General features: G+C 34.6%; 1 protein-coding gene across 1 annotated transcript in view; it reads left to right on the forward strand.

Annotated features, from left to right (window-relative positions):
- Positions 1 to 847: 847 nt before the first annotated feature.
- The window catches only part of ITPRID1 (ITPR interacting domain containing 1), a 38,843-nt gene continuing 25,362 nt past the window's right edge, over positions 848 to 14,328 (forward strand). Inside the window, 9 exon segments of the mRNA XM_029283296.1 lie at positions 848 to 853; positions 1,758 to 1,932; positions 3,201 to 3,249; positions 4,288 to 4,334; positions 6,335 to 6,386; positions 8,127 to 8,210; positions 9,365 to 9,567; positions 11,024 to 11,589; positions 13,148 to 13,202. Coding sequence (XP_029139129.1) covers positions 848 to 853; positions 1,758 to 1,932; positions 3,201 to 3,249; positions 4,288 to 4,334; positions 6,335 to 6,386; positions 8,127 to 8,210; positions 9,365 to 9,567; positions 11,024 to 11,589; positions 13,148 to 13,202 — 1,237 coding nt within the window.

The following is a 14,328-nucleotide window of genomic DNA, read 5'->3' on the forward strand; positions in this document are numbered from 1 at the left end:
GTTCCTACTTTAGCATTCCAATCCCCCATAATGATAAGAATGTCATTTTTTGGTATTAATTCTAAAAGGTGCTGTAGGGCTTCATAGAACCGGTCAATTTCATCCTCTTCAGCACCAGTGGTTGGGGCATAGACTTGGACTACTGTGATATTGAATGGTTTGCCTTGGATTCAAACTGAGATCATCCTGTCATTTTGGGGATTGTATCCCAGTATTGCTTTTCCTACTTTTTTATTGACTATGAAGGCTACTCCATTTCTTCTGAGGGATTCTTACCTGCAGTAGTATACCTGGTGGTCATCTGAGTTAAATTCACCCATTCCTGTCCATTTTAGTTCGCTGATTCCTAAGATGTCGATGTTCAGTCTTGTCATCTCTTGTTTGACCACGTCTAGGTTGCCTTGATTCATGGATCTTACATTCCAGGTTCCTATGGAGAAAAGATCTTTACACCATTGGACTTTCCTTTCACCACTAGATGCATCCACAGCTGAGCATCCTTTTGGCTTTAGCCCAGTCACTTCACTCTTTCTGGCGCTACTAGTACTAGCCCTCTGCTCTTCCCCAGTAGCATATTGGACACCTTCCGACCTGAGGGGCTCATCTTCCAGCATCATATCTTTTTGCCTTTTGGTACTGTCCACAGGGTTTTCATGGCAAAGATACTGGAGTGGGTTGCCATTTCCTTCTCCAGTGATCACATTTTGTCAAAACTCTCTGCTATGACCTGTCCATCTTGGGTGGCCCTGCACGGCATAGCTCATAGCTTCATTGAGTTATGCACGCCCCTTCACCACGACAAGGCAGTAATCCATGAAGGAGGGAGTAAGGTGATGCTGAATCAAATATGGATGTATGGAGGAATATTTGCTATTGAGGCACCAGAGACTTTGCTACGGCTTTATAGTTTTTATTATTTTTACTAGCTGTACCCGGCCACGCATTGCTGTGGCTCAGTCTGGTTAAATGGAAAAGAAAGAATTGAATTGCATGTACAATGGCAATTTCAAAGCGTCCAACAGATGGCGCTGGTTTTCAAAAAAAGCATGTTTTTACCTGTCACAGGTGTGACATCTATGTAATATAGGTATATAGAAACACGCGCGTATTCGAATGCAATGTTGTTTCAAAATTTCAAAGCAATCGGTGAAGAACCTTCGGAGATTTAAGATTTTGAACAAACTAATATTTACATTTTTATTTATATAGATTGTTGCTTTGCAAGTTGCCCAGGTTAATGGCATATTAGATTGGTAGTTGTGTAAGTCTTTTTATTATATAAAAAAGCAAAGGAACAAATAAAGCTAGTTTATGGTGAAAGATAGCAACAAAAGATAAAGCAAAACTAAAGATGTAGGCAAAAAATATCAGTAAATAATCCATTGCAGGGGCTATAATCAAAATTACAATGTCCCATTCATTTTAGTGCGTATAATCTTTAAATATGGCTATGCTTTAGAAATAACTTCGCAGTTAGCACAGACTATATAATGAGCCAATCTACTAAATTATGTAGCATTATGCATCAAAAAAATAAGAAAAGAGAGGGTTATTACTTGTCTGGATGTAATGCAAGCATCTATTATGTGATCTATACCAAAAAAAGAAAAGAAAGAACCACTGCGATATCTAGCAAAGACCTTATTTGTTTTTACTAAAAATAGTAAAATAGATCCCATAGCCATGAATATGTTATTTAGCCTATATAATAATGTTCAGTTACTATTACATAAAATGATCTTGTTTATTTTTACAAGTCTTCAGATTCATATACTGAGTTGTCTTCAGAATTCCATCATAATGAAACTAAAAATACTCAAAAAGAGAAGAGAGAACTCTTCTTATCGACCAAATTATCATGGACAAAATTAGATGATGATTTTCCAACTCCACAAATAGCAGTAGACCACACTTCTTCTGCTCTGCAACTTGGTAAGGAATTCTCGAAATATTAAAGTAGCTTGACATAAGAACTTGCTCAGTATAGCTTTTTCTTGTCCCTCTTGAATAAGATCAGAAGTACTGTGCCATGTAGCAAAACTACTGCTTTGTTTCTCATCAGTATTTCCCCTTGTATTGGATTGTCTTTGGGGAAAATTGATACCTTCACACTACAGAGGTGCCATTTTGGAATGTCCTTTTTTGTGGGAGGCTGCCTTGGAGTGAGTCTTGGCTTCTGTCTGGATAAATCGCTGCCATTTTCATGGCAAGATTTGCCATTGCCTGCTTCCTGGGACACCAAGCTGGCTTTGTACCTAAGACATACAGTATTGTCTACACATGAATAAATAAAACTTAAGATTGTTATTTTAAATGGACAGCATTGGCAGAAACAGGGAGACCCCATTGAAGTTCTGCACAGTCCTAAATGTCTTTTGATAATTTCACAAAATCATTCTCTTTCAGTCTAATCTACCATGCAAGACTATTAGAGGATGAAATTATATAAAGCTAATTTTTCCACACTTTTCATATGACTAAATATAGAAGGGAGAGAAAAGATTTAGAATGTGCTAGTCATCACACTGTTTACATATATTATCTATTTCAATAAGGAAGAAGAAGAATGCTTTCATTTGGATCAAAGGTTCCAGGATGTATTCTAGATATTATCTAAAAGTCACTGAAATAAGATATAAAGATGGATAATTTGATGTAATATTTTGATATTAATATCAGTGTTTTGACCTTGATATCTCATTTCACAGGGTTGTTGTGGGGAAATTAGGAGGAGGAAGGTGTGTTGCATACATTTGCCATTTAACTTATTTGCAAAAATGTGGGATGCAAATGAATAAATAAAACTAAATTAAATATTTTTATAGTATTTGTAGTATATACTACTTATGATATATGTATTAGGAATCATAGTTGTTACTTGGTTCATAGATACATGGACTGAAATCCCAGTTGTCTTTTGAAGAACAGAAAAAGACAATGTGAAGATTTACTATTACATAGTAACATGTTAATTTAATGTTAAATTTCTTATGCACCATTACAACTCTGCATTTGTCTAGATAGTTATTGAAGTAGAGGTTAAGTGAGATATATTATCTGTCTCACAATCTACATTATTTTGTTATGATTTCATTATAATAATAAAAGAGAAGTGAAAAAAAATCACATGTTTAGCTTTGAACTCCTTGAAAGAAGTTTAGGACAGACAAATAAATAATATGATACTTTGTCAAATTTAGTGGGCCACAAGGAGGAAAATCTCTACAACAGGATGGATTCTGGCTTCTAGTATGTATGAGCAATTCTCCATTGGATAAGTATTTTTTTAACAAAGTTTTATCTACAAGAATATATGTATGAATACTGTGCCTCAATTACTAGAATATTTAATATGCATCCTTAGCAAGAATTTTGCTGTAATTAATATGCAAAATCAATCAGTTAGTACAGAGGTTTACATTTTGTGGGTTCTGATCCCCAGTAGAATCATAAGTAAATTTGAATGAATCACATTCATTCTTACTCTGCCTGAAATTTCTGCTGCTGGATCCAGGTTCTAGGCTCTTCTTCAATGGCTTTGCAGTTGCAGCAACTTTCCTGAGTCAAAGCTGCCAAAGTGACCATCAGTATCAAGACTGATTTGACTTAGCCTCATTTTCCCTCTTTTCTGTGAATGATTTTCCCTGAGCTTCTTCCTAGTATGGGATGTCACACTGAGTGCCAGCTTCAGTGTTGTCCCTCTCAATAGGAGGCTACTTCATTCTGAATACATCTGATGGTTCACTGCCAGAATCCACTCATCCAAAAGGAAGAACCTCCTTTGGAAGTGGAGGAAGGTGAGTCTTGAGGTTAAATTTGACAATTCTGTCCTATTATGGAAGTTCTCCTGCGTGTTCTAAATCATTCTTTCAAAATATTTATAGAGCCTAACTAATTAAGGTTTGTGAAAAGTGGGGAAGGGATGAAGCATATGGAAGTGAAAGACTAGTAAAGAACAAAACCAGTGTCAAGTATCAACATTTTGAAGTCTTTTCTATTTTCAATAACTCAGAACATTTATTTTTAATTAAACTTTTATTAATGTGCTTCCTGGATAGTAAAAATATTTCAAAATATTATCTAGGTACAGGAATAGTAAAATAAGATAAGATAAAAGTATATCATATTAGTGTGTACACATCTAAACTATCTTTTCCATTTGAGACGTTTCTTGGTTTGAAGGAGTCTTGGTTAAATTTGATTTGTAACTAAATTTATGGGTGTTCTGGTTATTCACGTTTTTCTCTGGAAAAATATCAAATCTTTTTCTACCCCTTACTTCAACAGCTTAGCAGCAAACAAAACATTACAAGAAAGCCAAGATAAAACAGAAGGTAATTGTATAATTGAATTGTATTATTGGGAATAAGCTGGTATAAGAAGGATGCATAGAGTAGATCAATGGGGAAAACAATCCTTATATCATTTATTTAATAATAACAATCATTTATTAATATATATATATATATATATATATATATATATATATATATATATATATATATATATATATATATATATATATATATATATTTAAAAATACTGTAGATCAGAAATAAGTTCAGACAAAGTTGTAAGTTGATTGTCTGACAAGATTTATTTCTGATTTTTTATTATTATTATTATTATTATTATTATTATTATTATTGTTGTTGTTGTTGTTGTTGTTGTTCTTTCTTTAAAATGTCTTCATTGTTCATTTCTCCTCAGAAAATCTGGTATTTGATTCTTGAAATTTGGTATTAATTTAAAACATAGTTTTATACTTCAAACGATAACCTTTAGATGGCTATGATTGCTATGAAAATATATTAAGTAACTGAAAATTGCTAGTTGGACTTCCTTGTAATAAGTTACTCTTGCCTAATAATATTCCATAATAAGATGAAATATTTGATTCTTGTTTGTAAAGTCAACTTCTTCATATCAAGGAGAGCACACTGAAACCATTTGGCCTACTAGGAGTTCATATTTTTTTTTGCATTACATAGTTCACAGTTCTCATCTGTGTTTCTCAGAAATTTATGTAGTGAGGTTTCCCCTTCCAACAAGTTATTTCCTGAGCAGAAAATAGATGTATATTTTGTTGTACATTACTTACTTTAGAGAAAGGATATACATCTGAGTTCCATCTAACCCAGTTGCATTTTGGAGTTTTTGTCCTGGTCATTTTGAAGCAGGTAGAAGAAAAGTTGGAACACAATCTCTCAAATCAGTTTAACGTTGCTTCAGTAACAAACAGGCCTCAAAACAAGCGAAGGAGAAATTATGTCAGAAAATTTGAAGAAGAGACTTCTCTTTATTCTTTCCTTTAGCCATGACTAACACTTCAGTAGTATGTATAGGGTCCTGTGGGAGGAATTCTCTCCTGGCCACTTCCTTTGGAAGTGGAAATGGAAGCATCAGAAGCTTTGTAAGATTATTCTACAATGAAAGATAGAACATTCTATATACTAATAACAGCAGAAGGAGGGAAATGATGAAACATGATTCACAATGCTGTGATGAAAATTAGCCCCTTACATACTTGTGTATGATATTGCAATAAAATAACAAAAGGGTGGAACTTGCATCATGACATTTTATGCATATTATATTAGTTTTGCAACCTTGTGTAGAAGTCTTTGTGGCCACCTTATAGCTAAAAAAATGTACAGAAAACATTCTATCAATAGAATTTCAAAAGCAATTTCACGTTTACCAAATTGAACGAAAGCTAGTGGAAAAATTGTGGAGTATATTTACTATCCAAAGTATAACCCTGGCAGCAAGGTCACATTTCTGAGATGCTTACTTTTCCACCATTAGGGAATGTCAGTCAGGATAAGCCCAGTCATTTTTCTTCCCAAGATTAAGTATAGCCAGCTGTCGCCTGAAGTAGCACCAATTCAACACTGACAAAAGGTCAGATTTCTCCATGAGGATGTTGGATGAAGTAGACTGGTTTAGGATATAATAAAAGCTGGGTGGCAGCTCTTATTATACCCTTTTTGAAGAAATAACCAGAAAAGTGGCCTCTGCGGAAAGGGTATAGATCTGCTTTTATTTTCCCAACATCTGTCACATAAACTGATCATCACCTTTCCTGCTCTAAAAATAATCAGATAAATTGATTTTTTTTTCCAACCCAAAAAGATTACCACAGGAAAATGAATTTCCAAGTTCTCTGATTGTTTCAATCTTTGAATAAATTGTTTTTACTACAATTGTGTCTCCTTTCCCAAAGTATAATTCCATAATATTCCAACTTTATTTAAAATTGTCTGGATTATCTATACTTTTGAATGGTGGATAGAATAAAAAGAAATAAAAAAATGAAATACATTTTTTGCAGCTCTTTCAACTCCTTTGAGCATGGTACAAATGACTGTGCAAAACTACATGCGGTAGGTTTACACATTGTGTTAAAATATCTAATAGGAAATATACACTTGTATTTCAAAATTTCAAAAAGGAAATGTAGTTAATTATGTAGGGAAGCTCATGATGCCTTAATGGGGGAACGGCAGGAAAAATAACACAGTGACAAAAATTAAAAATTCTTAGTATTAAGCTTTATGTGCCATGCATATAATTAGCCAGAGTTGTATGTGAGTGTAAATCTAAAGTTTTCTTGCTAAAATATGGATTAATATTTGATGTTAATACAAGCAAGTACTACGAGAAGGTTAAGTGATTAATGCCCTCCTTGATGCATATCCATAAGTTCATTAACATAATATAGATTAGTCTAAGAACAGTATAGCTCTCTGATAACATTTATCTGCACTTAAGAAGCTACTGCACAATAATTGCATGGAGAAATAATCACATATTCCTGATTATACACGGCTGGTGGCCATTTCCACAACTTTTACTCTGCTCTCCCTAGCTGATGAAATCATGGCAGAAATATTCATACATGAGTGAGTGTCTGTGCACTTACGCTACCATACTGTGTGCTCACACATAAATGTTCCCACTGCAGGACATGTGGCATAAAGAATAATCATTTATGTGCCCTTTCCAAAATCACTGTAAACTTGCATGTTTGCACATGATGTGGGTGTCCTCATGTTTAATCTTGTCTATTTTTAATTTTGATGGGATTGTGTGTTCAGAAATGTGGCATGTTGATGCAACAAATATTTTTTCCAGACACTGTTTGTTTAAGAATAACAGTAGTGACAGTTGCCAGGTTATTATTTTTTCTTCACTGCATTTTCTTCACTTGCTCATTCAGTAGTAGGAGTCAGAGCTGGATACTTCTTTTGGGCAGATGTTGTCCAGATGACTTTTGTTTAATGCACTCTTCATTTAATCAGCACAGATCTGCTCTTTGCTTATAGCAGACACTTCCTGGAGCTCTGATGGGTGTTGTGTTGCTGATTCTTTCTGGGTAATAACCTCTACAAACAAATAAATAGAGTAACTGTACATGTGGGACTTTCTTTCATCCCAACTTCCAGACTTAAGAACAAGTTAGGTGGCTGAGGCTCCTCTGTGAGTTTAAATGTAAAAAAAACACCTACGGTTTTGTAACTTCATAGGACAACTCTTTTATAATAATATAATAATAATAATAGTATAGTTATTTCCAGACAATACAACAAATGATTCTAGTGTTACTCATGGCTTTTTTTCTCATAGAACGCCCAGAACGGAGTTCTGGCACCTTTTTGGGATGGAATCTTGTAGGGTAGGCAAGGCGGGTTGTATGACGTGTGTGAGTTCTGGCACCTTTTTTTAAAAAAAACAAAAAAAGCACTGGTGTTACTTATATGTGTTCTACCCAGGGCCTTGTGACAAGCAACCATAACTATCTAAATGGTAGGTGGTTCAAAAAAAATCTTCTCCCCATAGGATCCCAAATATATGCCATCTGTCAGAAGCAAAGAAGCTCTGCCACCTTTATAATTAGCATTTACTGGTACCTAACACCTACATTCTAACACCTACTGTAACATACTGTTCCTGAGAATAAATGTGCTTGCATGGTGCTGTTACATGCTTTGCTACTGAACAGCTCTTTCAAAGAATCATTTCTTACTAAAATAAAGATGCAACTGTTTACTCCAGAAAGAAATTATGTCATCTCAAAGGACTTCAAGTGTAAACAAATTTCATGCTGCTTTCTCCTATTCTAGTTCCCTGCATTACTTTTCACAAATGCCCATTCTCTCAAGATGGAATAATGCCAGCTCACCTCATTCGCTCCTCAATCCAAAAAGGTCAGTGCTGGCCTAATTTTAATGTTTAGAGCTTTTACATTGTCATGCAGCCAGCTCTAGATAAATGAAAGGCTCAAGCACATGGGTACCAGGGAAGGCAAAATCACATATGTGCATATTGACAATTTGGTTTTCCTTTAGCAGATGTTCTCTTAGGTATCCCTGTGGTCTTTTTATGGTGACAAATGCATCAGATTGTGTACAAGTTATGATTAGAAATATTCAAAATAATTTTTCTCTTTTTGCCATCCCTTCCCCTTGCATGTCTTGTTGTCTAATGGAATGGAGGGATGAAATGGAACAGATTTTTATTTTGTGATTCTCTCACAGTGCTAATTGGAACAAATTAAAACACAGTTAGGAAATATAGTTTTCCCACTGCTACTGATTTTCATGTTGAAACCACATTTCCCCAGATAGCCCAGTGACTTTTTTTTTGTTATGGAAGACAGTTGCAAGTTTAAAACAGATCTTTTCACCATTACATAATCAGAGTCTGTAAGTGAGGAAAACTAAAAGTTCATTTCCCTATAGCTCATCTGCGCTTTTCTGAAAAAGTACAGATTTTTTTAGTGTCAATCAGAGTTGTATTATCTAAATTCTCAGAAGGCCATTGTGTACTTTACTTAGCTGTAAAATAAGTGATATGTACTTAAAAATGAACAATTTATCTACCTATATATCTGTCTGTCTGGCTATCATCATCATCATCTATCTATCCTTTGAAAATTATATTTGGACAAGTGCTTTGAATTTTGCCTAAAAGCAAGAACGGAACCTTTTTCCTGTTCACTAAAGCAGCTCTATACTTTTCTAGGCTTTCACTGAAATCAGCTCCTTAAAACATTGACATCTATCTATCTATCTATCTATCTATCTATCTATCTATCTATCTATCTATCTATCTATCTATCTATCTATCTATCTATCTATCTATCTATCTATCTATCTATCTATCTATCTATCTATCTATCTATCTATCTATCTCAGAAGCCCAAAAAAGGATGTAGCTAGTTTATTAAGTAGCAGACAGATTATTTGTGACCCATATGTGTAAGTTGTCTTCATATGTGTATGCATGTGTGACTATAGACATAGTATTTACAGAGAAGATCAGTCAAGCAAAATAATTTCTATCGATATTTTCCTTATAGTGTCATTGAATGGCTGGATTTCTCAGAAAAGGACCCTGTTGAGGTTTTGCTTGCTCTGGGATTTGGTGTTGAGGAACCTAATATCTGCACTAAGATTCCTTCCCGCTTCATCAGTTGTCCATCCATTGCTGAAGGAATCAATATTAAAGTATTCATAGAAGCTCAACGACAACGCATGAAAGTTGAAGCTCCCAGTTTACATGGTGAGTGAATAATTGATGGGCTGATTCCAGGTTTGAATTTATTATGGAATTGCCTCATTGCCACATTGACAAATATTTGAGATGGTGAATCCACATTATTCTCCATATTAACTGTTACTAATCCACTGAAGAAAAATCAGTTTTGTTGAAATTTGAAAAGCAGCACAAACTCCACTGATGCAGATGTCATTAATGCTGTCTTTTATAAAACTTAATCAGTTGTCCTTTGATCATCTAGCTCCTTGTTCCAACTTCTGTACTACATGAAGAAGATGCACGTACAAGTTTATTCTGACTGAATAAAATTCCAGGATATTAATGTCATATGCTATTAAATTAGTATTCTATTGTGCACTAAAATACAACCAATACATGAATAAATTCCAGTGCAAAATAAAATAGTAAAAAGCTGGAAAGCATCAGAAGGATTCTTTATTACATATTAGTTATTTATACTGCTTCATAAATAAGATCAGCTACTTTGGAGTGTCAATATCTGGATAGAAATTTGGGATGGAGTATTTTTAATAAGGGCCCTTGGAATATATCCCTGGAATATATGCTTCTTTATAAAGCAAGATTAAGGAGCCATGGTGGTAAAATGGTTAGAATGCTCAAGGTTGACTCAGCCTTCCATCCTTCCAAGATCAGTAAAATGAGGACCCAGATTGTTGGGGGCAATATGCTGACTCTGTAAATTGCTTAGAGAGGGCTGTAAAGCACTGTAAAGTGGTCTATAAGTCTAAGTGCTAAGGAATGTATTTGGCAGCTTTTGATAAAGAATAGAAATCAAGAATTTCACCAATTTCTGTTACATCCTCCCCAGAATCTTTCTCAAAAGAAACACCAATAAAATCATAATCATTCCACAGAATATTAAATTTGTAAGTCTGAATGAGCTTTTAAAAAAATAAATGAAACTGATGTGTATGTCAGTCCATGAGGATTGATCTCTTTATTTGTGTGTAAACTTATTTCACAGAAACTAAGAATATTGACTTATATTCTGTGATTTCCAAGGATTATTACAATAAAATATTCATTGAAATTTTGTTAATAAATATTTTAAAAGATACTTGGATCATAGACACTTATACTGACATAAATCCACTAAACTAAATTACAGCATGTACATATGGAAGTGATACCAAATTAAAGATATTTTCCATTTCATTTGCATAATATTGAAAAATGTCTGATTCTATTTCTCTGAGCAAGCTTGAGGGCATAGAATATTAATATTTTTTCCAATCACTCATTAAAAAAATATCTATCCCAAAGGTCCCAATCTTCCTAGCCATGCTTGGTCCCTTATATTCCAATCAGGGATCAGGATATATTTTAAACACTCATGTTATCTCCCCCCCCCTCCAGAATCTTCTTTAGTGTTAAATGCCTTGAAAGTTTTGCCCTAATTAAACTAAATAAGGTTTGTTTAATCTTTCTCAATTTTAAGGGCGCTTTCGACAACTGGAAATATTGGATCACGTGGCTAGTGCTTTTTCCTCTCTGCTGAGTCACATGAGTACCAGGCAGTAGAAAATAGAAGAAGGAAAAAGAGAAGAGAAGGCCAGAATTAATATTCCAAAAGGCAAGCCACAGGCCAAGAAGAGAAGAATAGGTCAGGTCTTAAGAAAAATATCAAGGCAAACACATGAATCTCAAGCCTATCAAAATGCTGGTATATGTAAAACCCAAGAAGACCACTTTGCTGATGATGATCTACATTTGGTGACTAGGACAGGATTATCTGACAGTGCTGCCTTAATCTCTCTAAAAGAACTGTTGCCAAGTGAGGAAGAGGGTATGATTATACCCCAATCTGCACAATTCATAGCCACTAAAACTTGGGGATTGCCTCAGCTATTGTTAAAAGACCCCCAATTTCCTTCCAAGTCTGACATTCTCAGTAAAGAAAGTAAAGAAAGATCGCGCAAGGAGCACAATTTGCTTTTAACTCATACTCTCAGGAGATTATCTGGCATCAGCTGCAAGCCTTCAGATTCCTTTGAAATGGAAGAGGTAAGGCCAAATGCTATATGTTGGCATTCTGTAGATAGAAAAATAGTGATACTTGTGTTAAAGAATGGAAGCTAAAGCAAATAGCCCATTCCAAATAAGTATGATTATATCACAGTTTTGCTTCTTTATTATTATTATTATTTATTGAATTTATATACCGCCCTATCTCCCTTACGGGACTCAGGGCGGTGTTACTCCACAGAAGGGAAGTATAAAAGGTGGTTTGTAACACTTTATTCCAAATCTATCATATTCTCTGCAAACTAAGCTATTATGGCTCATTTCTTTTTTAGAGATGCTTAAAGTATAGAACAGATTAGAGGATGGATCTAGTTTGTACACCAATGGAAGATCTAAGAGTCATTGGGGATAGATGTGATGCTCAGTGACACTGTTTGAACAGTGTGTCATGACCTGAACACTGAATTGTTTTTTATCAATTCAAAGGCATCTTCAAGAGCACATGGTAAAAAGAAAAAATCAAGTGAATGATTGTGACTCTACAAAGCCCCACACCTTTTAAAAATGTATCACATGTGATACATGTTAAAAAAAAAGTGAAGTCATATATTTATGACTACCGTCTTGACCATTTTACCCCTCCCCCTTTCAGACATTGCCAGAGAATGTCTGATTAATGCAGAAATACCAGGTATTAAAAACTGCGTTCTTCACTTCACTATTTTAGCTGCTGAAAGTTTGTCTTCTACTCGACTACATAATTCAATGCTATGATCACCAGAATGGCTGCAATGAAAGCCCATGATGGGCTCAAAAAGTTGCCTTTTTATTTTCTTTCTAGGTCTCCAGAAACTAGGTGAACAAAAAGATGAATCTGGTTGACCAAAAAGATGTGTTGATCAAAAACTGGAGAATCAATATTTATTTCAAGCTGCAATAAAAATCCAGGAGCTGGGGATAGGGAAACTAGGTTTTCTAACACTATGACACTTGGATCTGTTTGCTGAATGCTAAAATTTGGATTATACTCTGAAAGTGACATTTTAAAATTTATTAATCATACACAGTATGAATCAAGAAAAACCTGTAGCATATCTTCACAGCACCAAACAGTGTGAACCAGAACATCCTCCCTCTGCAATCACTTTTTTTTTTTGCAATGATATTCATCATTCCCATTTTCAGCACTGTTTTATTTGTTACAATTGTTTTTGAGAGAAGAAGTCTTCCTTGTTTAAACTGGTTTTTTTAAAAATATTTTTGCCAATGTAAGAGATTCCTAAACATGCTTTTACTTCTTGCTTCTCAACAGCCCACCTGGCTCCATTTCTGTCAGTGCATGGGGAATTATTTCCATTTGGCATCGTTGTACTTTGACCAGCAATAGGGAGTTGGATTTGGAAAGGAAACAGGCTATGAATACTAACTTCCAACCTAAAACCTGGAATACAAAATTATTTTTTAAAAATGAGGCACCAACAATAGAAACATCTGGAAGGTTTATTGTTGCTTTGACTTAAAATCCTAACGTTAAAGAGAAGAAATATACTTTTAATAATAAAAAAAACCCAAGCTGCTTTCTTTTTTCTTGTCTCAGATCCAGAGCTTTGAAGATGAAACTTTCTGGGGAAATCCCCTTGAAAACACTTCAGGTAGGTATTAGCAAATATAAACTCAGTCTGTCTTTCTTCCCCTTCTAGTCGGCTAAATATCTATTGCACCCATATATCAGTATACCACCATAACAGTATTATGGAAGGCTTTATTCTTGCTAGATATTAGTTGGAATGAGCAAGGACTTGAATCAAAGTTCCGATGAGGATCTGGAGAGAATCTGAAGAAATCCCATCCAGGTGTTACAAGATTCAAACCATGCAAGAGCCACATTTCTTTTTTTTAAATATCATTTTCTTTGCCTTGGAGACATAAGAACTTTGGCTGAGCCCCCCCCCTTCTCCTCCTCTTCCTCTTCCTTCTCCTCCTCCTCTGCTTATTACTTTTAGTAAGCTGCAGTTTTTCATATTTATTTGTTTAGAATACTGTATTTGAGTAAACTTTACTTCATGGACAATGGCAGAAGCTTCAGGTTTCATGGTTGGGTCTGCACAGGTATTTATCATATCAATGTTACAATCAACATCATTAACCTCTGCAATATGCCAACAGAGTTATTTGTTTGTTATGCATCCATTGAGATCTGCTCTTACCATGTGGTCCATTAGTTTCAGGTGAATCCAAAGATAGTGTGGAATCTAAAATGAAATTGGGGCCTTTCAGTCTTTCCTAGAAGTTATATCTAGAAGTTGGTGCATTCTATATATATTCAACAACTTCTAGAAAACATGTTTGAACATCTAAAAATATTTGCTAAATACAAGCATGAATGAAATACATTGTCTTGGTTTCAAAATGACTGCATGATATATTCTCACATAAGAAAATACGTACCTTTCCTCTGTTGGGCATAGCAATAAACTGCATACAATAGTAAAGCATGGATTGATTAACTATGTTGTGAAAGATTTGGGAGATAACATATTATTTGCCCTAAAATGGTGGCTGCATCATTCCTTTGTAGATGGTACAAACTGACATTCATTTATCAAATGTAATATTAATTATTCTAAAGTAACTGACTATGATCAAATTGTGACCAGGTGCAATCAGGTGTTATGCTTTAGCAAAAATAATGATTGTTTGACTATGACTTTGTGAATTCTTATTCTAGATCAGGCATGTCAAACTGCCGGTCCACAGGCCAGATGCATCATGCTGAAA

The sequence above is a fragment of the Protobothrops mucrosquamatus genome, unplaced genomic scaffold, assembly GCF_001527695.2.
Source record: "Protobothrops mucrosquamatus isolate PMUCROS unplaced genomic scaffold, P.Mucros_1.0 scaffold48, whole genome shotgun sequence".
In the NCBI taxonomy this organism is placed as follows: Eukaryota; Metazoa; Chordata; class Lepidosauria; order Squamata; family Viperidae; genus Protobothrops; species Protobothrops mucrosquamatus.